The following is a 27,309-nucleotide window of genomic DNA, read 5'->3' as shown; positions in this document are numbered from 1 at the left end:
TCAAAAGCCTCCAAGGAGTACTTTGCAAAATGTTCAGTAGCAAATTTCTGAATGTTGAAAGCTATTTTCTGCTTTTACCCATGGGAAACAAATGAAATAAAGTGTGACTAAATCAGGAAAGAAAGGGAAAATCTTAACATGAGAATGATAGAAAAATAGTCCTGAAGATGAAATTAGTACTAATGAAGTGCAACCCACTGTTCAAAATATTCACCTGTGCTATAAAAGAAAATATTGGGCTGGGAAGGACATACACTGTTGCTGTCATTCATGATTCTTGACGTAACATTCAGAGATGGGTATACAGACTGCCAGTCAGCACAACATTGAAGAGGACTTTTCAAATATTCCATACAACTATTTGATCATCTTAAGACGTATTTTAAAACTCAACAGGAAAAGCCCAGTTCTTTCAGTTGTCTGTGCAAAGCAAGGTTAATACTGTATACTAGGAAGTAATAAAAGTTTCAGGAATATTAAAGTTGGGCAAATAGATTTATTGTTGATCTGAATAATATCTGTTATGTTTATTCTTAAATCCTTTGTATTCTATTTCTTATCCAGTTGTGTATTTTTTCGTACAATATAATGTTGTATTTTTCCATGATTTATTTTATTTTATTTTATGAACAAAGGTATCTAGAATAGAATAACAGAGTTGGAAGGGATCTTGGAGGTCTCCTAGCCCAACCTCTGCTTAGGCATGACACCCTACACCACTTCAGACAAATGGTTATCCAATTTCTTCTTAAAAACTTCCAGTGTTGGATCATTTACAACTTCTGGGGGCAAGTTATTCCACTGATTAGTTGTTCTAAGTTGCTTCTCTCCTTGATTAGTTTCCACCCATTGCTTCTTGTCCTACCCTCAGGTGCTTTGGAGAATAGCTTGACTCCCACTTTTTTGTGGCAGCCCCTGAGATATTGCTATCATATCACCCCTATTATACCCATCTAACGTTGTGGTAACTCCTCATAAAATAAAATAAAAAGCATGGTAATCCTTGAAATTTTTAATTGGATGCCTCCTCATACCAAGCTAAGAAAATCTCCACAGGAGTATGAGTGTTTATATAGTTATTATTCTCAAATTTTCTTAAAAGTAGGCAAAATATGTTATGCTTGCTTACTCAAAAATGAACATTATTGGAATCTATAGGATGTATCCCAGATTATGTAATACTGAGGCAAATAACAATATTTTCTCTCAATACATTCCTTACCCAAATCATTTTGGAAAAAAATAAACATTTTAAATCCTTTTTTTAAAGCAATAACTAGATTGCAGTATTTAGTAAACTGAAAACTAGTAATATTCTGAGCCACAGAATTGGTCAGTTCCAGTTAGATGCCAAAAAGAATGAATTCTTCAAATAAGTGAAGTGACAATTTCCTCATTCGCAAACTCTCTATTTCAATTTGATGCCATCCACATGTTTGACTAAGAATTCCCGAATCTCCAGACCCATTTGAAGGCCCTGAGGCTATGGAAACCTACTTCTTGACAAGAAGGAAATGAAGGCAGTGAAATCTGAAAGCAAATTCATGTTAGTAAATATATTGTTTGAGATTAATTTATGAAGTTGACTTTGGAGCATTGACGTGGTACTACATCATTAACTCATCTCTTGTTCAGTTTCTAAAACTGAAGGGGAAGTGAGTTGGAGAGAGTATGTGTTAAATAAAGAATTCAGTTTGTCTGGAAACTACTAACATTTACAAGTACAGCAGATACACCTGGGTACACATTTCATAACTCATAGGAAGTTGTAGGAATATGGGTCTGTAACTTACTATGTAATGTAAGAGTGACATGGTATTCAACTGCACCAGCATCATTTGTAGCTATACATATATATTCTGCAGCATCTTCATTCTGAAAAAATACAGGTGACTGTTCAGTCTGGGACTGACTATATCAAACAATATCTTATACATTTTCAGATGTAGGATTTAAGTGAAATTATTCATTGCAGGCAAATATTTCTAATTTCATGATATGATATAACTTAGCTAAATAACTTTTTTTTTAGTATGTGGATTTTATTAAAAGAAATCCACCTATTTATATATGATCCAATTTCCACTGACTATGTTGACTGGAATATTTAGGAATCTGGAGTTTACGCAAGATTGTTTTATAGTGTGCCAATATGGAGGTATAGCCTGACTGGTCATAAATAAAATAAAGATATTTATAATACTATGCTACTTGGGAATTCTCTCCACATGTGCTGCAAATATGTCTCCCATAATTCCCAGTCATAATTGCCATCTTTTGCCCTGCATTGGCAGTTGTAATTCTGTTGAATCTAGCAAAGGTTAGGAAAATCTGGAATCATACACACATACATGCATGCAAAAATATTTTGGAATATATGAATATATGAAAAAGAGCATCTGTAGCAGTTACAAAAAAAGAAAAAGTTCAAGTTGAATTGATATCCCTTAATGGTGTCATAAAAATAAGTGGGATGATCATAGCAAGACACCTTGCTGGTAGAAGATGGATACTATCATGTTTAATTAAATACAATTGTTGCATTAGTTCAATGTAACTCACTACTGTGCCACGAATGGCAAGGGATCCATTGCTAAGTTGTCTGATTCGATTGCTGATCAAAGTGCCAACTCCTTTTCTGCTCCACTGAATAGTTGGAGGAGGGTCTCCTGTGACTTCACAATTGAGAATGGCATTGCCACCCAAGGGTTCAATCCGACTGGAATGATAATCTCCCATGAATACTGGAGGTTCTGAATTTCAAAATAATAAGAAACTAAGTAGAAAACAAAAGTCTGTAGAAACTTGAAACCCACAATATTGGGGAAACATTACGTGGATCTGAAACATAACCCATAAATATATGTCATAACCCATGAGATTTAGCCATTCTATTTTTCTAGGCATTTCTGCTATTTTTGCATGGAATCATTTGCATAGTAAGACAATTTGTTAATTACAATATGTATCCAATTTTATTTTAACCCAAATTGGAAACAGAAATTTTCATTCCACCGATCGATCATAATTAAATGCTTTATTTTTGTAAGCTGAATATTTTGATTGCCGTTATTCCTCCTTGCCATACATTATATTGTAGTTAGATGCAATATGAAAGCAGAAAATTGTGAAATAAGGCCAAAACTTATCAGCAATACACACCTTTAACATAAACGGATCCAAGAGCCTTGATAGAACCAACTAGGTTTTCTGCCATACACACATAGGTTCCTGAATCTTCCTTAGACACTTTTTCAATAATGAGTTTACTCAATCCATTTACTCCGTCATATTGTGCTAGCCGAACAAGAGAAGTTGAAAAAAAAAATAAACCAACATAAATTATTATTTATATAGGTTATTCATATTTCTATGCTGCCCACTCTCCGAGGACTCTGGGCGGCTTACACCAAAGACAGTATACTAAATAGCATATTTCCCCCAACAATCTGGGTCCTCATTTTACCCACCTCAGAAAGATGGAAGGCTGAGTCAACCTTGAGCCGGTGAGATTTGATCCACTGATCTGCTGAACTAGCAGTCAGCTGAAGTAGCTGCAGTATTGCACCCTAACCACTGCACCACCTCGGCTCCTCTTTAATGGCTTTAAGTATTTGAAGTTTGAAGTTTGAAGTTTATTAGATTTCTATACCGCCCTTCTCCCAAAGGACTCAGGGCGGTGTACAGTCATATTAAAACACATAGATTTATAAAATTTAAAACCAATTAAAATCAAATATATAAAATTTGGCCCACGAATTAAAACACACATACACCCATTATAAAATTCGTATTAGGCCACTCCGGCTTGCTGGAACAAAAGGGTCTTAAGGGCATGGCGAAAAGTACGCAGGTCGGGGCTAAGACGAAGCTCTAAGGGCAGCTCATTCCAGAGGGCTGGTGCCCCCACAGAGAAGGCTCTCCCCCTGGGTGTCACCAGTCGGCATTGTTTGGCTGATGGCACCCTGAGAAGCCCCTCTCTGTGGGAGCGTATTGGCCGGTGGGAGGTTGTTGATGGCAGAAGGTGGTCTCGTATATACCCCAGTCCTAAGCCATGGAGCACTTTAAAGGTGGTAACCAATACCTTGAATCGCTCTCGGAAGACCACCAGTGCAGCTCACGCAGGAGGGGTGTTACATGGGTGCGCCGAGTCACACCCATAACCATATTTGATAGATATTTGATATTTTAGTAATACTTTTTATAGCTGGGGATTAAAGTAAAAGAAATGTGTTTCTCTAGGCCTAAAGCTACAGGTTAAACCTAAAAAATAATCTACACAAACAAGGCATATGGCCCAGTTCCAAAACACTGATGATGTTAGCCAGTTTGGTAATAAAACTTCTGCAACAAAACCGCCAAGCTCAGAAACACCAAGGACCCCACAGTTCAACCCTGAGCTACAAATATTCTCTTCTATCAGTACCAGAAATATTCCCTCCTTAGCTTACCAGGACAACTTATTTTGCAAATCACATTGCGAAGGAAGGAAGGAGGAAAGGAAGGAAGGAAGGAAGGAAGGAAGGAAGGAAGGAAGGAAGGAAGGAAGGAAGGAAGGAAGGAAGGAAGGAAGGATCAGAATAGAAATTAAACTCTGATTTGCTTCCCACATACTTTGTACTCTGTTATTGGCTGAGTTGAGCTGAGTTGGTTGAATTGAATTGGTTGAATGTGCTCTTGTGCAATTACATGTACAGTCTATACAGTGTATTTCAGATTTGCAGATGGTAAAAAGAAAACCAAAGGCTATATTTACAGTGTGTGTGGGGGGGGGGATGCTTTCCAATCTGAAAGAACATGGCTCCACATCTAATTTTACAGCCTATCATTTATTATAGTTTTCTGGATTAACTCACCTGGAATAATATTATTGTTAAACGTCCATTTAATGTTGGGTACAGGAACTCCTGTTGCTTTACAAGTTAATTGCAATTGTTCTCCTTTGTTTAAAGTTACATCTCCAGGGAGTTCAGTAAAAGCTGGGAGCACATAAACTGTTAAACTGGCAGTATGGGTGTCTTCACCAGCCACATTGCTAGCAATACAGGTGTAGCTCCCAGAATCTTCCGGCTAAATAGAGAAGGAAAACAATTCCATATTCATAGAAGGCAAAATCCAAAAAATATAATAGCTATTTGTACTACGGAAACTATTTTAATAATATTAGTAGGTAGATTTGAATCAGCCAATAGAACACCAGCAGCAAAATGTCTCATTATGATTTCCCCCCCCCCAAAAAAAAATGTTTCCAAGTAAGAGCATTATAAAGAATTTAGGTATTCAGCATGGCACATGTTGAAAAAAAAATGCAACAGAAGAAATATTACTTTCTCTTCAAATTTCCACTTCTTATCAACAACAATTATATGTAAGCTATGATTAAATACTTTTTATTTAGCTTTTTATTATTTTATTGTGTTAAAATGTTTTTATTGTTTTAATTGCAGTATATTGTTTTCAATTATAAGCTGCAGGAATCATTGATTGAGATGGGCAGCTGTACAAATTGAATAAATGAATAAATTAATTAATATTTGCATCAAATATTGGGTAACAAATGTACAGCTGTGGTGTTTGCATGATTACATCACCATAGGTATCATTTGGGCATAACTGTAGATTATTAACGCACAGTGCTGCTGCTGCAGTAAGTGCATTCCTACTCCCACACCATTCAAAGGGTGTTCATCCCAAATTGTATAGCTAAAAGACAATTTGGGATGAACATCCTTTGAATGGTGTGGGAGTAGGAATGGATTTCCAGAGAAAAAATTGCAGACTACCAGAACCAAGAGCACTACTCAGGTGACCCTGAGGACACAGATAAACCTCCAAGTGCTTCAATGACCCTCTAAAACAGTGGTTCTCAACCTGTGGGTGGGGACCCCTTTGGTGGTCGAATGACCCTTTCACAAGGGTTGCCTAAGACCATCGGAAAACACATATTTTCAATGGTTTTAGGAATAATTTTATGGTTGGGGATCATCACAACATGAGGAACTGTATTAAAGGGTCACGGCATTAGGAAGGTTGAGAACCACTGCTCTAAAAAGATGCAAATGACCAGCTGTCTGAAAGGAATATAAATCCTTCCATTCCCCACTATCCTGTCAGAGGTACAGAAGCTTCTTGGATGAGAAGTGAAATGTCTTCAAAGAACAAAACAAGAAAGTCCAGTTGCCTCCTGAAAAAGCACTTTTGGGACAACCACGACCTGGAGGACTGAGAATCTCTACAGACTTGCAGGAAGTGCAGTTCTTGCATGAAAAGAAAATTTGATTAGATTATTTTTATACTAATACGTAAAGCTGAACAGACCAGGAATGTCAGTTGAATAGATAATTAGGTATACATAGATAAATAAAGCTGCTAACCATTTGCATTCAATCATCTTTTTTCATTGCATGTTTATTTTCCCCATGTTACCATTATAAAAAGTTATCCAGTGAAGAAAGGAGATATTTAGTTCTGTACAACTTTGATGACTAATCTTTCTTAAACATGCTGTTTAAATAGAGTAACAGAGTTGGAAGGGACCTTGGAGGTCTTCTAGTCCAACCCCCTGCTTAGGCAGGAAACCCTATATAATTTCAGACAAATGGTTATCCAATCTCTTCTTAAAAACTTCCAGTGTTGGAGCATTTACAGCTTCTGGAGGCAAGTTGTTCCACTGATTAAATGTTCTAGCTGTCAGGAAATTTCTCCTTAGTTCTAAGTTGTTTCTCTCCTTGATTAGTTTCCACCCATTGCTTCTTGTCCTACCCTCAGGTGCTTTGGAGAATAGCTTGACTCCCTCTTTGTGGCAGCCCCTGAGATATTAGAACACTGCTATCATGTCACCCCAGTCCTTCTTTTAATCAAACTAGACATACCCAGTCCAAGCAACCGTTCTTTATATGTTTTAGCCTCCAGTCCCCTAATCATATTTGTTGCTCTTCTCTGCATTCTTTTTGAGTCTCAGCATCTTTTTACATTATCATGACCAAAACTGGCTGCAGTATTTCAAGTGTTGCCTTACCAAGGCGTTATAAAGTGGTTTAACTGAGGCTTACCTTAGCATTCTCTATAATGAAGTCTTCATATGGTTCAGATCTGCGCTTAGCTGATGGGCTTGTGTTACCTTTCCTCCATGTCACTGATGGTGCTGGCATTCCATCAGCAACACAAGACAGAATTGCTTGTGAATTTTCAACAACAGTATAGTGGTTCTCAGCTGCACGGATCTTTGGTGGAACTGTGAGAAGTATTTTTTTTTAACAAACAAATAATTGCTTTTATTAAATTTAGGCATTTTGTATACTGTACTGTATGCATATGGATGTGAACATGTATCATCACAAAAGAGTCTTCAACATCTTTTAGTAGATATTTGTACAGATGGTGACTGAGGAAGATTTGTTTAATTTGAAGAAAGCAAAACTGTTGGAAATGCTGGCTAAAAGTTCTAGGCATTTTAGTCCAACACATCTGGATGGCTAAAGAAGGCTGAAATATAGTCCAGTATTCTATAGAAATATGAGAGAATATATCACAACACTGGGAAAAATGTAATTTAATAGGGAAATTTGGGAACTAGCAAACATTTGCCAACAAACCCTTAAATTATGTAGGCAATAAGATTAGCTTGAGTTCATCAGTATGCAGTGTTCAGAGATTACACTTAGTATTCTGCCACAAATAAAGAATTCCCCCCTTTTTAATATACCAAAATATAGGTTTTAATTTTAACATTATTGTGTTCAGAAGAAATATTCCAGAGCGCTTTATATTAATGGTTTTTTTAAAAAAAAAAAAAATTAATCTACTACAGTAGTAATTTTTCCACTGTTCCTACACTTTTTTGTTTGGGAATGGGAGAAGGGCGGCATATAAATTTTGGGTAAGTAAGTAAGTAAGTAAGTAAGTAAGTAAGTAAGTAAGTAAGTAAGTAAATAAATAAATAATTTGCATAAATATTCAAACATTTGGTCTAAGCATTGCACGTTTTGATTGGTGTAGGATGCTTACATAGCAGCATTTCTTATCCTTTTCAGAGTTAAACTGAAATCTGGGTTAAGTCCAGGAAATTAGCTAAGACAGCATTGTGTATTTTCTATCCTACTGGCACAGGACTAAATATAATGTCTAGAGTGATGCTGCTCTAAGGCAAGTGTTGATGGGTTGCTTTATTTTTTTATCTGCAAATGGAAAAACTGAGCAGGATCCATTCCTCTCTTTGTTGGATCTACCATGTCTCCACTTTGGGTTTCCTTCTAGTAGGCCTCCACCTCAGATCTGCAATTTTTCAGCTCTATGAATTACAGAATGGGGCACAATGGCTGCTGGGATACATTGTATACCTATGGATACACTGTGCCACTGGTTATATCATTGAATTCTAATTGAACATCTTCAGATTTCAGGTGAAATCAGGCATTGGTAGGTTACTACCATTGGTCATTGTTACTTGTGGTTTAGAGCCAGGACTATTCTAATCTTTCCTTTCTTAGCTATGTAAGCACAAAATGCGCTAACTCCATCTAGAGTTAGCCATCTCTAACTGATCCTATCCTCTTTTTTTTCAGATTTGTTTTTATAGGGTGATTTGGTTAAATATATGAAATATATGAAAAATTAGGTTCATCAGGCATTGGTAGGTTACTACCATTGGTCATTGTTACTTGTGGTTTAGAGCCAGGACTATTCTAATCTTTCCTTTCTTAGCTATGTAAGCACAAAATGCGCTAACTCCATCTAGAGTTAGCCATCTCTAACTGATCCTATCCTCTTTTTTTTCAGATTTGTTTTTATAGGGTGATTTGGTTAAATATATGAAATATATGAAAAATTAAAAGCTAGCCAGTATTTTGATTCTTCAATGTGTTTAATAAATAAATTCAAGTTTCCCAGGTTTTAATTTTACTTACCAAGGACAGTGAGTTCTACACTGGAATTGCTGGATCCAGCCACATTAGTAGCATTGCAAGTATAATGTCCAGTATCCGTAGGTTGAACAAAAGCAATCTGCAAACCTCCTGTGCTGAGAACCCTTTGCCTCATGGACTCAGTGATTATCTGTCCATTTTTTTGCCAGGCAATCACAGGAGACGGGTAGCCTTCGGCTTCACACAACAGGGTGACAGGTTTATCCACAACAACCACATATTCTCTGGGATGTGGTTTGATAACTGGAGGGACTGAAAAGTCATTGCTCAATTGAATTTTTGTTTGAATTTTAATTCAGAGACAAAAAAAAAACAACAACCCTAAACAACTTTACATATATGCAAGTACATATACTGTGTGTCTTATACTCCCAAAAATATGGTAAATATCTGATATTTTCAAAGAATAAATTAGAGACCCCATAGTCCAAGTCACCATATTTAAAGATTTTCTTGGCCTGGTATCCAGCTGAGAGTCAATATTGGATTAGTGGCCTATTCTGTACGATAACTGTTTATTTTCCAGTATGATGAGCTGAGCCATAGTTTTTTTCCCCCTTTCTTTCATTAGCTTCTAAAACAATACATCTCTTTGGAACAGTTTCTAACCAAGGTTCAGTGAAAAGCACCTTTGCAGTGTTTTCTATGGTGGCCTCAAATAACAAAGTTGTGGGCTAGGTACAAAACTTACCTTGAACTTTTAATTTGATCTTCCCAAGGGCAGTGCCTGCTGGATTCTGAGCAACGCACATGTACGTTCCAGCATCTTCAACAGCAGCTTTAGCAATCTGAAGATTGCCATTGGGAAGCACTGTGTACCTATTTCCTAAAATACATATAGAGAGTTCTAGGTAAGTCAGAAAGAAGGATCAGGTTAAATTCTAAACAAGATATATGAGGAATCAGAGAAGGAAATAAATTTTGAATAAGGAGACATATCGACAATTTTCCGATATTTTTTAAAAAATAAAACCAAAAATAGATAAGGGAAGAGTTTAAACTGCACACTGATACCCCTGGATAGATTAGTAGAGAACATTCTGGTAAACTGGTGCTTTGTCTACAATGGTGGCCAGATAGTGAAGGAACTCAAAACTTGTCCATAATTTGCAGAAATTCCTCTGGCTCAGCAAAGTTACCTATCCCATGTTGTAGAATACAGAATGTAGTACAGATTCCCTTTCAATTACATGTTGCTTGTTGCTCTGAAGGGAATTGAAAATTATGATCAAAACAAAATACCTGTTGTAATAACACTGACCCCTTCCTTTTGCCATGATATTACAGGATGAGGTGTGCCTAATGCTTCACAGGGCAGGAGAACTGGGTTGTTCAGAATAACATCTAATGTTCCGGGTTGCACTCGCATTGTTGGTGGTTCTAACAGGAGCACACAAAAAAGAGCTAGTTAATGATCTAAAAAACCTCTTTATTTATATAAATCGCTTTTCAGGGTTAAAAATAAAATTCTGTGAGTGCTTCTACCAGACTAAAACCATTAAACTATAAATGGCAAAACTTAACTACCTAACATTCCATAACTAGCAAAATAAAACTTTTTTATTTTCAAGATTTCATGGATTAAGTTAAAATTATAAGAGCAGATCTGAAAAATGTAATCACAGTATTTTAGGTGGAAGAATTTTCCTCTGTAATATAGAAATCTTCCAACTCAGAGAGCTCAAACTGCCCAAGGACCTGCTGATTCAGTTCTACAGTGTCTGTCATCTGCACCTCTATCACTGTTTAGTTTGGCTCTGCAACCAAACAAGACAGACACAGACTTCAACGGATAATTAGAACTGCAGAAAAAACAGTTGCTACCAACCTTTCTTCCATTGAGGATCTGTATATTGCACGAGTCAAAAAGAGGGCTGTGAAAATAACTACCGACCCCTCACATCCTGGACATAAGGACATAATGACTATGACTATCATTAAATGTTGTACCTTATGATTCTTTATCTTTTCTTTTAGGTACACTGAGAGCATATGCACCAAGACAAATTCCTTTTGTGTCCAATCACACTTGGCCAATAAAGAATTCTATTCTATTCTATAAATTGTTTCAATTTCTACCCTCAAAATGACGCTATAGGGCACTGCACACCAGAACAACTAGACACAAGAACAGTTTTTTTTCCCCACATGCCATCACTCTGCTAAACAACTAATTCCCACAACACTGTCAAACTATTTACTGACTGTATTACTATTATTCTTCTCATCCTTCCTATTACCTATCTCCTCCCACTTATGACTATAACCTTGTTGTTTGTATCTCTATGATTTATATTCTTTGTTTCCTAGTATGATTTTATTGCTTATTTAGTAACCTATGACTATCACTGTTGTATCTTATGATTCTTGATGAATGTATTTTTTTTCTTTTTATGTACACTGAGAGCATATGCACCAAAGACTAATTCCTTGTGTGCCTAATCACACTTGGCCAGTAAAGAATTCTATTCTATTCTATTCTATTCTATTCTATTCTATTCTATTCTATTCTATTCTATTCTATTCTATTCTATTCTATTCTATTCTATTCTATTATTTCATCCTATCCTATCCTATCCTATCCTATCCTATCCTATCCTATCCTATCCTATCCTATCCTATCCTATCCTATCCAGGGAAAGGTTTAATTAAGAAATATGTCTTTGATGTGTTTATAAATCTTGATGGGCATTTACATGCAAGGAATATCCATGCTGTTTGGTAGTACAGATCTGCTAGGGCCATACCATTTTCTGTTCTGAATCTGTTGAAAGCTCTTAGATTTTTGGTTGTGTGAAAAAAATATATATTAATAAGATAAGAAACATACAAGTTCCCACCTCACCCTGAACATGAAGGGTGATGTGTTTATAAGCAGAGCCAGCAGCATTCCATACAGTGCAAGTATATTTTCCTGCATGATCCAATTGAGCAGCACTTATATCAATAGCACCTAAAAAGAAGAAATGAGAGACTTCCATTGATTATGCTAAACAGTGATTAGTGACCATTGGCAATTCTCAGTCAGTTTCAATACAATTCCAGGAAAACCCAGTGGAAGCTTTCTAAATCAGTGTTTAGCATCTGAAATGTGAAATAGAATATTGATGCTTTTTAATATTCTCTATTATGCATTTCATCTAAATTGAAAGATTTTATACTATATCACATCTAAATTGAACAGCATAAACTATCATAATTCCAAGATGAGGATCATCACAGACTGGCAATGATTGGATATATCAAGAGTTTAGCTATTGCTGCAGAACTTGAGTGAAATATGTTTCTGACAAAACATCCTATTTTAGGCAAGAGCACCAAAACTTTAACTCTCCGCTTTCCTCAACATTTTTTTTTCATTACAACACTCCATCACCATCACAACACATCTCTGTTCTGCTATATACTGTTTTCACGGCATGCACAACCTGAAGACAGAATTCTGAAGCCATTTCCTCGAGAAGGAAGCTTTATTCCATTCTTGGTCCAAAGGATTGCAGGCGTTGGAACACCTGATGCTGTGCAGGGGATGATTATGGGGGATGACTTGGTTACTAATAGATCTGTAGCTTCATCTGCTATGGATGGTGGCACTAAAGTAAATAAAGATAAGCATTGGTATTAATCATCTGTATTGTGATGATGTCTCCTTGAATGACCTACAATTGCCAGAACACTAAAGAATATACCGTATTACAATGCTAATGTATTCGTATTTAAATAAGCCTATAGTTTCTACCTGAATAAAAAAAAAAATATATGGATCTCCTTGCTTCTTTTTTAAATGCAAAATGAATAAAAAAACATTTTATGGAATGGATTAATTATTGACTAAAATATGTGATACAAACAAAGCAGATATTAAAATAATGTAAAGATCGACCATACAATGTCTTATGGAATTATATTGATTGGATGGATTTTCATTCTGCGTAAAAGAAAAAATTTTCAGCAGAATGGATTCCCAAATCCCAGAGTCCAGCATCAACAGCTTTCTATTTAGCAATCCTTACCTTGTTTTTTCTATTTTTTTAAATTTTATTTTGAAATCTGATTTTAATTATTAAAATAAAATTCTCCTACTGAAACGTGCTGGTAAATCAGCTTTTAAATTTTATAAGAACATATTCCAATGTTTGTACCGTACCTTCTACCATGAGACTAATGATCCTTTGATCTTTGCCGGCTTCATTGGTTACTATACACTCATAGAGTGCAGTGTCTTCTACAGTAGGAGAAAGGATCACTAGTGAACCTGAAGACAAAAGCCTGGAAGAAAGCACAAAAATAATTATTACCGTTTACCACAGTGCTTGTCCCAAGAGATATAATTCAAATAATGAGGTTAACAAAAGACCAGTAGAAACATAGATTTCAGGCATTATATTTCTATTTTAAAAAATTGCTTGAGGGAAACAAAGATCCCCACCCATTTATTTATTTATTTATTTTGTGAATCAAATTAAGATGATAAGTTTGGATACTTGATTTCCAGAGTGTCACTTCAGTATTTAATTGCTTTACCCAACACATAATGAATGAGAGTTCTTCTAAGAAATCATGAAAAACAAGAAGCAAAAAGGGCTTCTGATCCTAATTCTGTTTTTCAACCTGGTTCCAGGCAACTAGCAAAAACCTGCAGTGTTTCTCTTGATGAAGGTGGAAATAAAAGAAATTGTTATCATCATAGATGATGAGAGAAGGTTTTCCTTTTCTCCTCCCCCGATGGCTGCTACAGAGTGAGAACCTTTTTTTCCTTTACCCGCAATCTGCTGTGTTTGCTGCCAGAGCTAGTTCTTTAGCAGCCTTGCACTCTGGATTTGATGGGGGGCGGTTAGAAGATTGCAACTCCTTGCAGCTGAAAAGTCAAGGATCTTTCATCTCTCCTGACCTGCAGACGTCTTGGTAAGCAAGCCTAGGATTTTCCACTTTTTGAAATTTTGCTTTTTATTTTAAAATGTTAATTGGATGGCTGAATGCTGATTTATTTCAACCCCCTGCTGGTCTTTGTCTGCTCTTTCAGAAGGCTTTCCTTCTCGAAGGGCATCCTACTCCACCTAAACTATGTCCAACAAATAATTTCCAAATATTTTCTGCAAGAAGAAAAGAAGATCCCATACTCTCCTCAGTTACATCAATTTATCCAGACAAGATCTGCTTATTTGGGATTCAAACAAGGAAACAGAAGCAGGATCTGTTAATTTATAGTATTTGATTTTGGCATCCAAGGAGAGACATTCATAATCCCCCTTTTAAGAAGTAAGACTGTTGACAGTTTAACAAGACAGTTAATGAGAATATTGCCAAAACCTTAGACAGGCAGATGGTAGTAAAGTAATATTTATGAAACATTCATTGCAATTGCATGAGCTAAATGACAGGTGATTTAACTCCTACATAAAATCTGTGGAAACTATAAGTCTCCATTCTCCAAAAATTAAGACTATAAGCAATTCTGCCTTTCCCCCCCACCCTTAGGGCACCACTTTAGCTCTGATGCTACCATAATCAAAGAAAAAGGAAACAGTTCCCCCTCTAAGACCATGGGAACTTTGCAGCCAGGAAAAATGGATAGTTCAGGAAAGAAAGAAAGAGAGAAGGGTGGGGGGGGGGAGAGAGAGAGAGAGTGAGAGAGAGAGAGAGAGAGAGAGAGAGAAAGAAAGAAAGAAAGAAAGAAAGAAAGAAAGAAAGAAAGAAAGAAAGAAAGAAAGAAAGAAATTCTATGTTGTAACATAAGGATTTTTTTAAAAAAATAGATGCTTTGCAATACTATGGATGTGGTGGACAACACGGGGAGTATTTTTCAAAGTGACTAAGAAGAAGCTCCCACTGAGTGAACCAAATAAAAAGTACATATTTGCCCTCTGTGTATTTAAAAAATAGGTTCTCCCCTATGGGTGGATGAGTAGGTTTTTATTCTTTTTAAAGCACAACATGGAATCACTGCTCTGTATTCATAAAAACAAATAAAAAACCAATTTTTTTTACCTGTATGAGTTCTGATCCAAATTGTGAACGTGTCCATTCTTCTTCCAGGTTATGGCTGGCTTAGGAATCCCTGTAGTTTCACAGGCTAGTGTGGTTTGTATATTTACAGATACTGTGACATTGACAGGTCCTGGAGCAATACATGGAGGAACTGAAAAGAAAAAAGACCATTGGTCTTTACCAAATGAGAATGGAAAATAGAGCAGAGTTTATCATAGCAGATATAGCTCAAATAAAACTCCACCAACCCACCCTTAGTGATCCAACGTAAGTTCATGTATCTTCAGGGACAGTGGGGGTTTCATATAGACTTCACTCATTCTAATTCAACCCGTACTGTTGTCCAGTTAATTAACTAACTAGTCAAAAGAGGATATTTTATTTATGTGTTTCTTTGTTTCTTTATTTAATTTTTATGCCACCTATCTCCCCTATAAGGTGACTCTGGATGGCTTACAGGTTCTAAAACAAATAGAAAAATAATTAAAATATATTAAAATATTAAACATTTAATTCAACATTAATTAAATTTTTAAATATTAACTAATTAATAATTGAGTAAATTTTAAAACAGATTAAAATTTTAAAAACTAGACAAAAACCAAAACTAAGAGATGGATGGCATGGGGATGAGGTTTTCTTATCCTTTCAGTAAGTAGTGATTACTGCATTATGGTCCAGCATGGAAGAGAAAATAGGATTATATGGATCCTGTCTAGCATTCTTAGTTTAAGCCTATTCAATTTCTCCTATGGTATTTGTTTGTCTGAAAAAAGGCATATTTACCATGAACCTGAAGATCAATTCGCTTACGCTCAGTGCCAGCCACATTGGTTGCCATACAAAGGTATCTTCCAGTGTCAGTAACATGGGCTGAATGTATATGAAGGGATCCACTTTCTAACAGTGAATATCTAGAGTAAAACACAAGGAATTTAACACATTCTCAATGCATATGCAGAAAAAGAATCATTATTCACACAGCTGTTTTTCCTCTGTCCTGTGTTTCATTAGAGACTCCACTAAAAAATTAATATTAAAAACATGTAAACGAAAGAAGCAGAAAACATATATTTGTGGTTGGTTTTCTGGTTCACAACAAGACTCTGCTTTTATACTAACCCAAAACTTAATATACAGATTTTTGAATGTATAATGACAGGGATAGTTTTTTTATGTGCAGACATCTCTATAAAGTTGTACTTAGACATGAGTTGGCAATATTGTGAATCCACAAGACCTTCAGAAATGTCTTACTTGCTGGTCAAAGCAGGCAGAATATCTAAATCACCTTAGAGGATTTTAGAAAAAGAAGCTAATAATTAGATCTAGTTAATACTTGGATGAAGGATCATAGGAAATAGCAGAAGTGTAGATTAGATTGGTTAGTCAAAATCATTCTATTAGAAGGTAATGTCAAATTAACTCCATACTCTTACTAGGGTACATGAACATGGAGAAAGTTGTGTAGTCACTGATAGACACACTTGCTGTAGTGTAGGGTTAGTAAAATCCACACCCAACAATTTGATATCAGATATGTTTTAAAACTCTATTTTATCTACTTGAACATAGCAAGTTCAGTCAATGAGATTAATTTCCTCAACATAATATATACATTAAGAAAAATATAGAGAATATACCACAGAATGTCTGTTCAGGAAATCAATATTTACCTCACATTGTTTCCACCTAAAAGGGCTCCATCTTTTCTCCATGAAACTCTTGGAGCTGGAACACCTTCCACAGCACACTCCAAGACAGCAGACATATTAATATTCACAATCATAGTCTGAGAACCATTTTTGATTGAAGGGGGAACTATACAAAGGAAGATTCCCAGACAAAATCAGGAAGTTAATTTAATTTATTGAAATGAGATTTTCTTTCATCCCAAAATACGGGCCCTATATTTTAACGGTATAAAATTGACTTTTCTTATGCAAATCTAGGCTCTAAAAACCTGGAGAACCACCAATGAGTAAATATTTAGAGTTTTGCAATGCAGATACAGCAATGACAAATATTTCTGTGTTTGTTTTATTTAAAACAAAAATACATGTCATATAATGTAAATTCCTATTTACCTTTCTTGTGAACAACCTACTTAAAATGTATAATTATGTTTTTACTGTGCTAATTTTAAACAAGTTTTTTTATTCAATAAGGGTGATTTCTAGATAAACCTGTATTGGGTTTTTTTAAAAAAAACACAAATCCATATATATTTTAAAGTTTCCTAAGTGTTGTTCTCTTACCAAAGGACACACTGCTATGTAAAATTTAAAAATAAAAATTGGAGAACATCCTTTTTGAACCCAAACCTATCTTTAAAATTTATAAAAGCTGCTTTAACTATTAAAATTAAAATAATGCATTTTTAATCAAAATAGGAAAAAAAAACCTTAGGAACTTTCTTCCACCAAGAAATAAACAGATGAAAGATCACAAAACCTGTTTTTTTGAGAAGTCTAATATTTTGAACATTCACTTATGAAAATATCTTACAAAGATTATATAGATTTATCTTCTTCTCTTACCATTTACAGCCAATACAAACTTTCTTGTGGTTCGGCCTGCAACATTACTTGCGACACAGGTATAACTTGCTGCATCGTTTAAGTCTGCGTTGTTGATTTGCAAATATCTTCCACTGGATAAAATGCGAACTCGAGGAGTGGCCTGAGAATCAGATTTTCAAAACTGAATTTCTTTTCAATAATAGATAAAAAGAATCAAAAGAATCTATTTTATTTATAATAGATAGAAAGCAACAGAGTTTAGGAATGGGAGACAATAGTGGTAAAGTTTATTTGTTGGTTGGTTTGATTAATTTATAATCCATGCTTCTTCTAAGACCTCAAGATTACTTTCAAAGCAATCTATTTTATACTTTATACTCAGTATACAAAGTATATACAGTACTGAGTTTCCATGACTAAGAGAGGATTTGAACCTGGGTTCTTCTAGCACCTTAATGGAGGGATAGTAAACCTGAATTCAGTATGCACATTTGAATGTTAGAAACATAGAAACCCGATGGCAGAAAAAGATCTAGTGGTCCATCGAATTTGCCTTTGATTTTGTTTTTTGCTTTCTTTTAAATTAATTAATTGATTAATTTTAATTATCATTTTCTATTTTAGAATAGAATAGAATAACAGAGTTGGAAGGCACCTTGGAGGTCTTCTAGTCCAACCCCCTGCTTAGGCAGGATACCCTACACCACTTCAGACAAATGGTTATCCAATCTCTTCTTAAAAACTTCCAGTGTTGGAGCATTTACAACTTCTGGAGGCAAGTTAATTCCACTGATTAATTGTTCTAACTGTCAGGAAATTTCTCCTTAGTTCTAAGTTGCTTCTCTCCTTGATTAGTTTCCACCCATTGCTTCTTGTCCTACCCTCAGGTACTTTGGAGAATAGCTTGACTCCCTCTTCTTTGTGGCAGCCTTTGAGATATTGGAACACTGCCATCATGTCATCCCTAGTCCTTCTATTAATCAAACTAGACATACCCAGTCCCAGCAACTGTTCTTTATATGTTTTAGCCTCCAGTCCAGTGGTAGGTTTCAATTTTTTTTAGTACCGGTTCTGTGGGTGTGGCTTGTTGGGCATGGCATGGCTTGGTGGGCATGGCTTGGTGGGCGTGGCAGGGAAAAGATACTGAAAAATCTCCATTCCCACCCCACTCCAGGCGAAGGATACTGTAAAATCCCCATTCCATCCCCAATCAACGGGAAGGTTACTGCAAAATCCCCATTTTCTCCCAATCAGCTGGGACTAGGGACACAGAGAATAGATTGGGGCAGGGCCAGTCAGAATTTTTACTAGTTCTCCGACCTACTCAAAATTTCCGCTACCGGTTCTCCAGAACTGGTCAGAACCTGCTGAAACCCCCTTTTGCTCCAGTCCCCTAATCATCTTTGTTGCTCTTCTCTGCACTCTTTCTAGAGTCTCAACATTTTATTTTATTTTAAAATTGTTGTTGGATTAGTGTTGAATGTTGACAGTACGCCATTGGCAGCCCCACAAATGGATATAATTAGTGTTGAGAACCTATGCATCAATGGCTAGCAAGGTGCAAATATCTGTTTAATAGGTAATATATGTATGAGTTTCCCACCATGTTCTTTTGCTGTATTATACTATTTTTTTCCTTGATAGGTGAGCATATTTCCCAGAAAAGAATGGATCATCCATTAAATATTAAGCTATTTCATTATGCCTGCAAAGGACACTTTATAAGTTAAACTTATTATGCACATGTGCAATGCTAAAGTATACCTATTAGGGGATTAGATCCAGCCTACAAACATTGAGCTAGATATGTGTACACTCTTATGGAAACAGGTCATATACTGTATGCCTTACAAGCCAAATCTTTCACCATATGTACAATTTGAATACTTACACAAAGTTTGATAAGTAAGATAAATCACAGACAAAAGACTTAGGGAATGTACCTCCAAAATTTCTCCATCTTTGAGCCATGTAAGAACAGGAGGAGGCACTGCGTCTGATTTGCACTCCAGTATAACCTGCTGGTTCTGTAGCACACTAAGATTTTGTAAATTGCTTGTGCCAGCAATATTTGGGGGAACTGCCAAAGAAAAATACAAATAGCATAATAAATGCAAACATTTCACTTACATAGAGGCAAACTGACATAATTTGATAGTTCTGGACATGACCATTTGTCAGTCTGAAAACAAATTACATTTCTTGGGCAGTAATTAAAACATAGATGATTTCTGGGAATGGAAGTCCACACATCTTAGGGAGATAAATTCTCCCAACCAAATTTATTCAAAGCTGTCATTACTTTTTCTACAAAATCAGTCTGATTCTTATTTGCTGCATACTATATGTTGAAGCCAGCACTATGGTGATTACTCCCTTTAGTAAAAATTAATCATCCCTATATCTTTAAATATTTTCTACCATATAATTCTAATTAACTTTAAGTAAGATAGCTACTGCTCTTGAATTACTATTCCCTTTGTCAGAAAACTGTCTTCCAAAATATTTATGCTTAACATTTTCTGATTTATAAATTTCCCGTAACATAGGAAACAGACTGATAAAAAATATTTATACCGGTAATGCTTACTGGTTTTAGTTACTTTTATTGGATTACCTACCCCTAACTTTTAGTGAAATTATTCTACATTATTCACTCATTGCCATTTTATAGTTCTGTTTTTGTCTTGTTTACAGTTCTACATTAAATTAATACAATATTAAACATTTATTTTATAACAATTATATAATTTCCAAGTGCAAAAAATTCCTTTATTTGTAATTTCCTTTTCTAAAGATACATAGTTAAGCAACAAAGGTTGTTTCTATTAGTCCTTCATACAATACCCTTTAGATATGTTAAGTCTATTCAACTCTTGAAGTATAATAATAGTTTCTCTTCCTTGTGGTTGAAAAAAAAATTAGCTTTCAATGAAACTCCCATATAAAATGTATTCAGTTTTTTCATACTTCTTCAATCTTGAAAGCTTGAACGCTTTAGATGAACATTTTCTAATATTGAAAAAAAATACTTTATCTTGAACCTAATTTGTCACTTTTTGCAAAATTCTATCTCTTGCCCAAGCATTTAAAAATCCTATTAATATTTCACTTGTTTTGCATCCAAATTGAATCTAAGAGTAAATATTTTATGTGTACATTCTACATCTTTGTCTGAAAGCTTTAAATCTGGAAGCACATCAATATATATTGATATATGATATCCAATGCAATCTAATTCTGTAATCCTCAAATAATTTAGTCTATTCTAGTCCAGTTTAATATCTGTAAATCTTAACTTTTTTCTAATATCAAGCTCAATTTCCATAACAGGATCATATGCTGTCCAGCAGTCTGACTAACGACTGAGACTTGAGAAGCCAATTCTTTGTTATTTATTAACTTGTTCACACAGATATTAGACAAATATGAACTGGAAAATTATTGGAAAATTTGGATTTGGAAATCACTTGTCACACACTACTTACTATTAATTGTTAATCTACATTTTGATTTTGCTGCCATTACTGAAATGGATTAGCACAGCAGCTTTCACAAACAGGTAAAGCTCTTCCTGACAGTGTTTTCCAGTCTTAAAAGCTGATTGCTACTCCATTATTTTCCTAATTTTTAAATGTTCAAGGATATATGTTCTATACAGGGGTGAAATGCTTTCGGTTCGGACCGGATCGCCTGATCCAGTAGTGATGGCAGTGGATGGTTCAGAGAACCGGTAGCAAAAATCCCTGCGCCTCCCCCTCATGCCCAGCTGAGCCACGCAATCATCAGAGGCTGTAATTTTTACTTTTAAAAGCATTTTTTCTACAAACTCTTCAGCCAAAAAAATGCTTTTAAAAGTAAAAAAAAAAGCCTCTGATGATCGTGTGGCTCAGCTGGGATCGTCAGAGGCTTTTAAAAGCATTTTTTTCTGCAACCTCTTCGGCCAAAGAGGTTGTAGGAAAAAAATGCCTTTAAAAGCCTCTGGTGATCCCAGCTGATTTGCCTGATCGTCAGAGGCTTCTAAAAGCATTTTTTTTCTGCAACCTCTTAAGGTTGTAGAAAAAATGCTTTTAAAAGTAAAAAAAAAAAAAGTTGGCCACGGTCACCCAGTCACATTACCCCCCCACCAAGCCACGCCCACAGAACCGGTAGTAACAAATTTTAGATTTCACCCCTGGTTCTATATAATTGTTTCTTCTGTAACTGATTACAAAAAGACACTCTGTGTGATCATGAACTAGGAAACACCATATAACCATCAATTTATATAAAAAAACAGGTGTACTTTAATACAAGGAACAGTGTCCTGCTGAATTGAAAATACACACATGCACACACAAATATACAGAAGCATGAGGTTGGATATAAGTTTGTCACTGCACACATTCATTTTCAGTAAGGAATGAAACCATTGGGAAGTTCTCTTTAGTTTCCATGTGTCTCACTTCCACGCTATCCAAGATACCCCAATCTTCATGGATAATGTGAAAGGAATGGCAAATAGTTCTGAAATCTCTGAATCAAGTCCAATTACTCTGATATATGCCTAGTAATATTCAGAACTTCAATGAGGGGTGGAGCTGAGTAAAGGCTGGCCAAATTGACCCACAGAATCTCTGCTCATTCTCAGCCCACATGTCCTCTTGCAAAACCTTGCAAAGGGCCAGCAGCTTTCTAACATGTGCCAGAAGTGCCCCTGGAGAAATGGTCCCTGGGTTTCAATCCATTGGAAGCTGCCGAATAAGCCAAGATCTGAGACAGCATGGACCATCAATACCAGTCCTACTTTTTTTAAACCTAGGGAAAGAAATAATGGCAGAACCTAAGCCGAAGGTATGAGACTTAGATATTCAGGAAGACCCGAATGTTCACCTCTGTCATACAAAAATTGTTCTGTCCTCCTGGATACCCAATTACTTCTATACAATTTTGTATGTTCCACATAGAAGGCTTTTCTCTCTAACATGTATAGATCTCTCCCTACTAGCATGCATAGATATTCTCCCTTTGAGGGTGACATATGATCAATATGCTAATCTCCCATATGAATATAAAATATGCATTTGCTTAAATATAGAGGCTGAATTTGTTTCACACATCCTTTGAAAGTGCCCACTGCACTCATACTGGAGATCAGACTTCATACACTCCCATTTCAGTCTGATATACTCCATTCATGTTGAGAAAAATGAGATACTATTATTAAGTGACAATATTCAGGAGTTTCAAAGGCAGTAGCAACATTTTTAAGAGCCTTAACTTGTAGAAACTGTTTGGTCCCTTCAATGAATGTTAATTTTATAGGGTTCCTGCTTTTATACATGGATGTACTTTTATATATGCCTGTATTAATGTTGTGCTGTAGTTTACATTCTATGGGGCTGTAAATAAATAATCCAAGTCTGTAACATTAGATATTAAGCAGAAAAGGTAATGTCAGCCTACACAGTGAGTGAACTTACAGTTGATGCTGTAGAAGTGAAAGTGGTAAATAGTTGTATTTTCTTGAGCCCAAGAATAGATAGAGGTGGGCAATATGCTAGAGAAACAGAGAGATTAATCATAGGGAGAAAATAGTGATTTAAGAATAAGAATATTGCAATGACAATGAGGACTGCAATACAAAGCATTGTGAAATTTATAGTTGTGAAAGCTTTTCATTAAGAAAAAACAAAAACAAAGCAAAAACCTTTTGATTATGGATTTTGATTTGGTTATAGGGAGTTCTTTGGACTGTAAGAGTAACCAACCAATCAATCGATCTCACATCAATTTAAGACTGATTGTTGCCTTGAGATAATAATCAGCAAGCAGAAACTCATATATATTTTGCTTGTGCAATGTGAATGGAGGAAAGAGGAAGAAATGGAAGGCAGTGGATAAAATGGATAGGTGGGGTCAAAGAGATTATTGAAATGCCTTTGAAAAAGCTACTAGTTTATTATCAAAGACATGTTGAGATGGTAAGAATTGAGAATGAGAATGAACCTGATTTGATGAACCTAACTTTGAAAAAAAATGGCGATAAAATTAAGCATAAAAATCTATGTGAAACATTTAATTTTCCATGCCTATTTCACAGTGGGCTATATATGAAACAGCACAATTAAAAATATGTGATAGAACAACTTTCCTCAACTTGGGCACAGATCTATAGAATTTTTAGCAATGGTCATGCTGACTAGGGAATTTTGGGAATTCAAGTTCACACATATGGAGCTTCCTTGGATTAGAAAGCCTGTATAGGAAAATTTGGGAATTCTTCATATTTATCCAAATTAATATTACCATGTACTCTCACTAAATATTCTTTGTCATCATCTCCTGCAGGGCTAGAAGCCAAACATGTATATCTTCCAGTATCTTCTACCTAAAAGACAACCAACATCTCAGTTAGAAATAGAACTGAACTAAGTTAAAAGTTGAGATGGCTGTAAAAGAATTAAATAGCTATCTTTCAGTACCTGAGCACTGGATATTCTGAAGACCTGTCCTCCCCTTAGGACACGAACAGTGTCTGTTTGAGGCAGTGGGCGTCCATCCTTCATCCACGTTAGTTTGGGGATTGGAATCCCATCAGAGATACAGAGGAGTTCAAGAGGATTGTTAATCACTGTAGAAATTTCTTCTGGGTTATCTGATTTATTAATATGAGGAGGTTCTGAAAAAAGATATCCATAATATCATCCTCAAAAAAAAAAAAAACCCTGACAATTTACAAGAGAGTTACCGGGGGGGGGGGGGGGCGAAATAAAATCCCCATAATATTACCCCTTCAATACACATAAAGCTCTTAGATATTACCCTCCTTTTGTATCCAGCTGAAGGAATTTTAAGCAATCAAAAAATATACTAATTTAGTATATGATAGCCATTCTAAACATTCATTATGGAAGCTTTAGTCACATAGCGAGCTGACCAGCAATAGATTCAAATTAAAGTTTAACAGGCCCAAATTACTAATGTCACACAGTTCCTATTCTTTTTTTAGTAAAACATTATTATAGTTTCTGGTTGATCAGACCACTAATTAGTTGTAAATAGATAATCCTTACCTAGCACTTTCAGAGTAAAGTGTTGGTTGTCTTCCCCAGCTTCATTAGATGCTATACAGGTATATCTACCTGAATCATTAATCTCTGAGTTTAATATATGAAGACCCTTTTTTTGGTTTTCAAAAGTCACACGAAGGTTACTGCTTAAAGTCTGACCATCTTTTAGCCATGATATAGTTGGTGTTGGTATTCCATTAGCCAAACACGTTAAAGATACGGGATTCCCTTTTAGTACAGTTACTTCTGTTTCGCCACCATTGTCTATGCTTGGGGGTACTGGAAGGAAGCAAACCCATGGAGGATATAAAAATTATTTTTAGTTTATGAAACAACAAACTGATTTCGTATTAGAAAATGTATTACTATATTTCAACATTATAACTCTAGGTGGTTAACAATGGTTAAAAACACAATGTAACAACAACTTCACAATAAAATTGTCAGCTGAGATATAAAAAAAAACAACCCACCACAACCATCAGTAGAAACATTCCATGGGCTCAGCTATACTTCTTAAACTCCATGTCCAATGAAAGAACTAGGTCTTCAAGGTCTTTCAAAAGGATTGTGCTGGAGAGAATCTAGGAGAAGATGTTCCAAAGAACAGGTGCCAAGACAAAATAGGCTTTCTCCTGGACCCTGCAAGCTGCATATTTTGGATCCATAGGAGGCCTCTCCTGCCAGGTCTGAGAGAACACCAGCAAGGAGGAGCAGTCCTTCAGAGAATCCAGCCCCATGCCATAAAGGGCTTTATAGCACCTTGAATTGAACCTGGAAGCGCATTAGTGACCAATGCAGCTAGTAGACCAAAGAGGTAATAAGCTCTGATCAAAGGGGCGTACATACCTCCCCACCCCTTTGCATTTTGAACCAGCTGCAGTTTCCAGATGCTCTTCAAGGAATGTTGTGGCCTGTCAGCGGCCTGTGCAGCTAGTAGCTGATTCCGACAGCGAGGAGGCTGGTGTGGTGCTGCGCCAGCAGCCTGTGCAGCTGGTACTCGAGTCAGACAATGAGGAGGCTGGAGAAGATGTGGTGCCAGAGGCGGGAATTCAGCCAGGGCGTTCAGAACCTCCAGAAGCTCCCATAAGTGAAGCGGAAGAAGAGGAGGAGCCTCTTCTTGATGCACAGGCACGCAGAGCTGCCAAAAGGCAGGAGTAGCTCCTCAGGAGGAGGTCTCCTCGAGAATAAGGCTTGGGGCTAATTGGCCACTCCCTTAGCCTATTTAAGGAGGAACGCCAACTGAAGCAATTTGTAGGGAACAACTTTAATTCACTCTCCTTCGCATCTGGTTTCTCTGCAAATTGCTTCTGGGCTTTCTGCCAACCATAGTAAGATTGTGATTACTTTATCTTTGGTTTCTTGTAGGCTGTTAAGAAAGTTTATTAACAGCTTTTGTTTGAAAAAGACTGAGTTATTTTAGTAAAAGGGCCTTGGTAGTACAGTGGTCTAAAGCACCCTGTTATTAACACAGCTGCCTGCAATTACTGCAGGTTCGAATCTTACCAGGCTCAAGGTTGACTCAGCCTTCCATCCTTTCTAAGGTAGGTTAAATGAGGACCCAGTTTGTGGGGGCAATAAGCTGACTTTGTATGAATATACAAAAGTATGAAGGCTATTGCTTAACGCCTTGTAAGCCGCCCTGAGTCTCCGGAGAAGGGCGGCATATAAATCAAATTAAAAAAAAATAATAAGTTTTGTACAGACTTTGTGTGTGCTGCGTTCTTTGGTGTCCGAAGCTAGGGCAGAACAAGGGAAGCCCCATATAAAGTATATTGCAGTGGTCCACAATCACAATCATGTGACTGTGGGAACGCTGCAATGATCACAAGGTTGAGATCCAGTCATAAGTTTCCTTTTTTAACACAATTGTAATTTTGAACAGTCACTATGTGGTCAGTAAGCAAAGACCACCTGTATTTATGAATACACAAGGATGTTACAATTTCACTCTATATTGCTTTAAAAAGGCTTACCATAAACCTGAAGACTGTAATGTTTATTGTCGACACCAGCTCTGTTGGAGGCTATGCATGTGTACATGCCAGCATCAGCTACCTGTGCTTTAACAATTCTGTAAGGAAAACAACCACAAACCATTTTGAAATTTAAACATTCCTTATTCTGCCTTATACAGAGTACATACCAATTAATCAAATGAAAAAATGCTCTTAAATTAATCTCAGTTCTTGGTGACTACTGTCATTTTATTGGCACTGTTATGGAAATAATTTGTAACTGCCTTCTTCTGGGATGCTTTTTGATTTCCTAACTAAGTCAACAGATATAAAATTCCCAAGCACTCCCTCATCCCTATACTAACCAGGAACAACCATCTGAGATCTGCCAAGGTTTGCCATATATAGAAATGTTCTGAGGCATTTATAAAATGGGCATGTGCAAATCTTGAATTCAGAGTTGAAGTTCAAGATTAGCTGGATCAAGTGACATTCCGAAAGTTGAACTGATTCTCAGATTAAGCTGAATCCTTCAAAATCGTTCAGATGTTCCTATTCATGTAATTGAATCTTTGGATCAGCTAATTTTATTGAATCACATCAATGAACTCACCTAGATTTTGCTGGATTTGTAAAGTACTATTAGTAAATAAAGGTGTTTCCCTGAGATTTCAGGAACCCGCGTTTTGGGCCTAGTAGCCTCTCTGCAGCCTCCTGGGAGAGAAAATAGGCCGCAGGGAGGGCACCCTCCCCCCATGCCCCATTTTGGGACTAGGAGGTCTCCCTGAAGCCTCCTGGAAGCAAAAATGGGCTGCGGGGGGGGGGAAGTGCCCCCCACACACGCACCCTGTGCTCCATTTTGGGC

The 27,309-nt window shown here is 36.2% G+C and overlaps 1 protein-coding gene across 1 annotated transcript in view; it reads right to left on the bottom strand.

The window, feature by feature from the left end:
* HMCN1 (hemicentin 1) overlaps positions 1 to 27,309 on the bottom strand; it is a 231,992-nt gene that overhangs the window by 33,934 nt on the left and 170,749 nt on the right. Inside the window, exons 67-86 of the mRNA XM_070939286.1 lie at positions 26,463 to 26,560; positions 24,490 to 24,765; positions 23,899 to 24,095; positions 23,723 to 23,804; positions 19,378 to 19,514; positions 17,453 to 17,594; positions 16,589 to 16,733; positions 15,699 to 15,826; positions 14,913 to 15,063; positions 13,072 to 13,193; positions 12,353 to 12,517; positions 11,770 to 11,877; positions 10,167 to 10,304; positions 9,616 to 9,750; positions 8,907 to 9,176; positions 7,053 to 7,234; positions 4,857 to 5,070; positions 3,163 to 3,297; positions 2,563 to 2,753; positions 1,794 to 1,875 (exon numbers count right to left, since the gene is read on the bottom strand). Coding sequence (XP_070795387.1) covers positions 1,794 to 1,875; positions 2,563 to 2,753; positions 3,163 to 3,297; positions 4,857 to 5,070; positions 7,053 to 7,234; positions 8,907 to 9,176; positions 9,616 to 9,750; positions 10,167 to 10,304; positions 11,770 to 11,877; positions 12,353 to 12,517; positions 13,072 to 13,193; positions 14,913 to 15,063; positions 15,699 to 15,826; positions 16,589 to 16,733; positions 17,453 to 17,594; positions 19,378 to 19,514; positions 23,723 to 23,804; positions 23,899 to 24,095; positions 24,490 to 24,765; positions 26,463 to 26,560 — 3,098 coding nt within the window. The remainder of the gene's footprint in view (positions 1 to 1,793; positions 1,876 to 2,562; positions 2,754 to 3,162; positions 3,298 to 4,856; positions 5,071 to 7,052; positions 7,235 to 8,906; positions 9,177 to 9,615; positions 9,751 to 10,166; positions 10,305 to 11,769; positions 11,878 to 12,352; positions 12,518 to 13,071; positions 13,194 to 14,912; positions 15,064 to 15,698; positions 15,827 to 16,588; positions 16,734 to 17,452; positions 17,595 to 19,377; positions 19,515 to 23,722; positions 23,805 to 23,898; positions 24,096 to 24,489; positions 24,766 to 26,462; positions 26,561 to 27,309) is intronic.

This window comes from Pituophis catenifer, unplaced genomic scaffold, assembly GCF_029215685.1.
Source record: "Pituophis catenifer annectens isolate HBS135680 unplaced genomic scaffold, rPitCat1.0.hap2 SCAF_3, whole genome shotgun sequence".
NCBI lineage: Eukaryota > Metazoa > Chordata > Lepidosauria > Squamata > Colubridae > Pituophis > Pituophis catenifer.
This window is presented reverse-complemented; position numbering and strand designations above follow the sequence as displayed.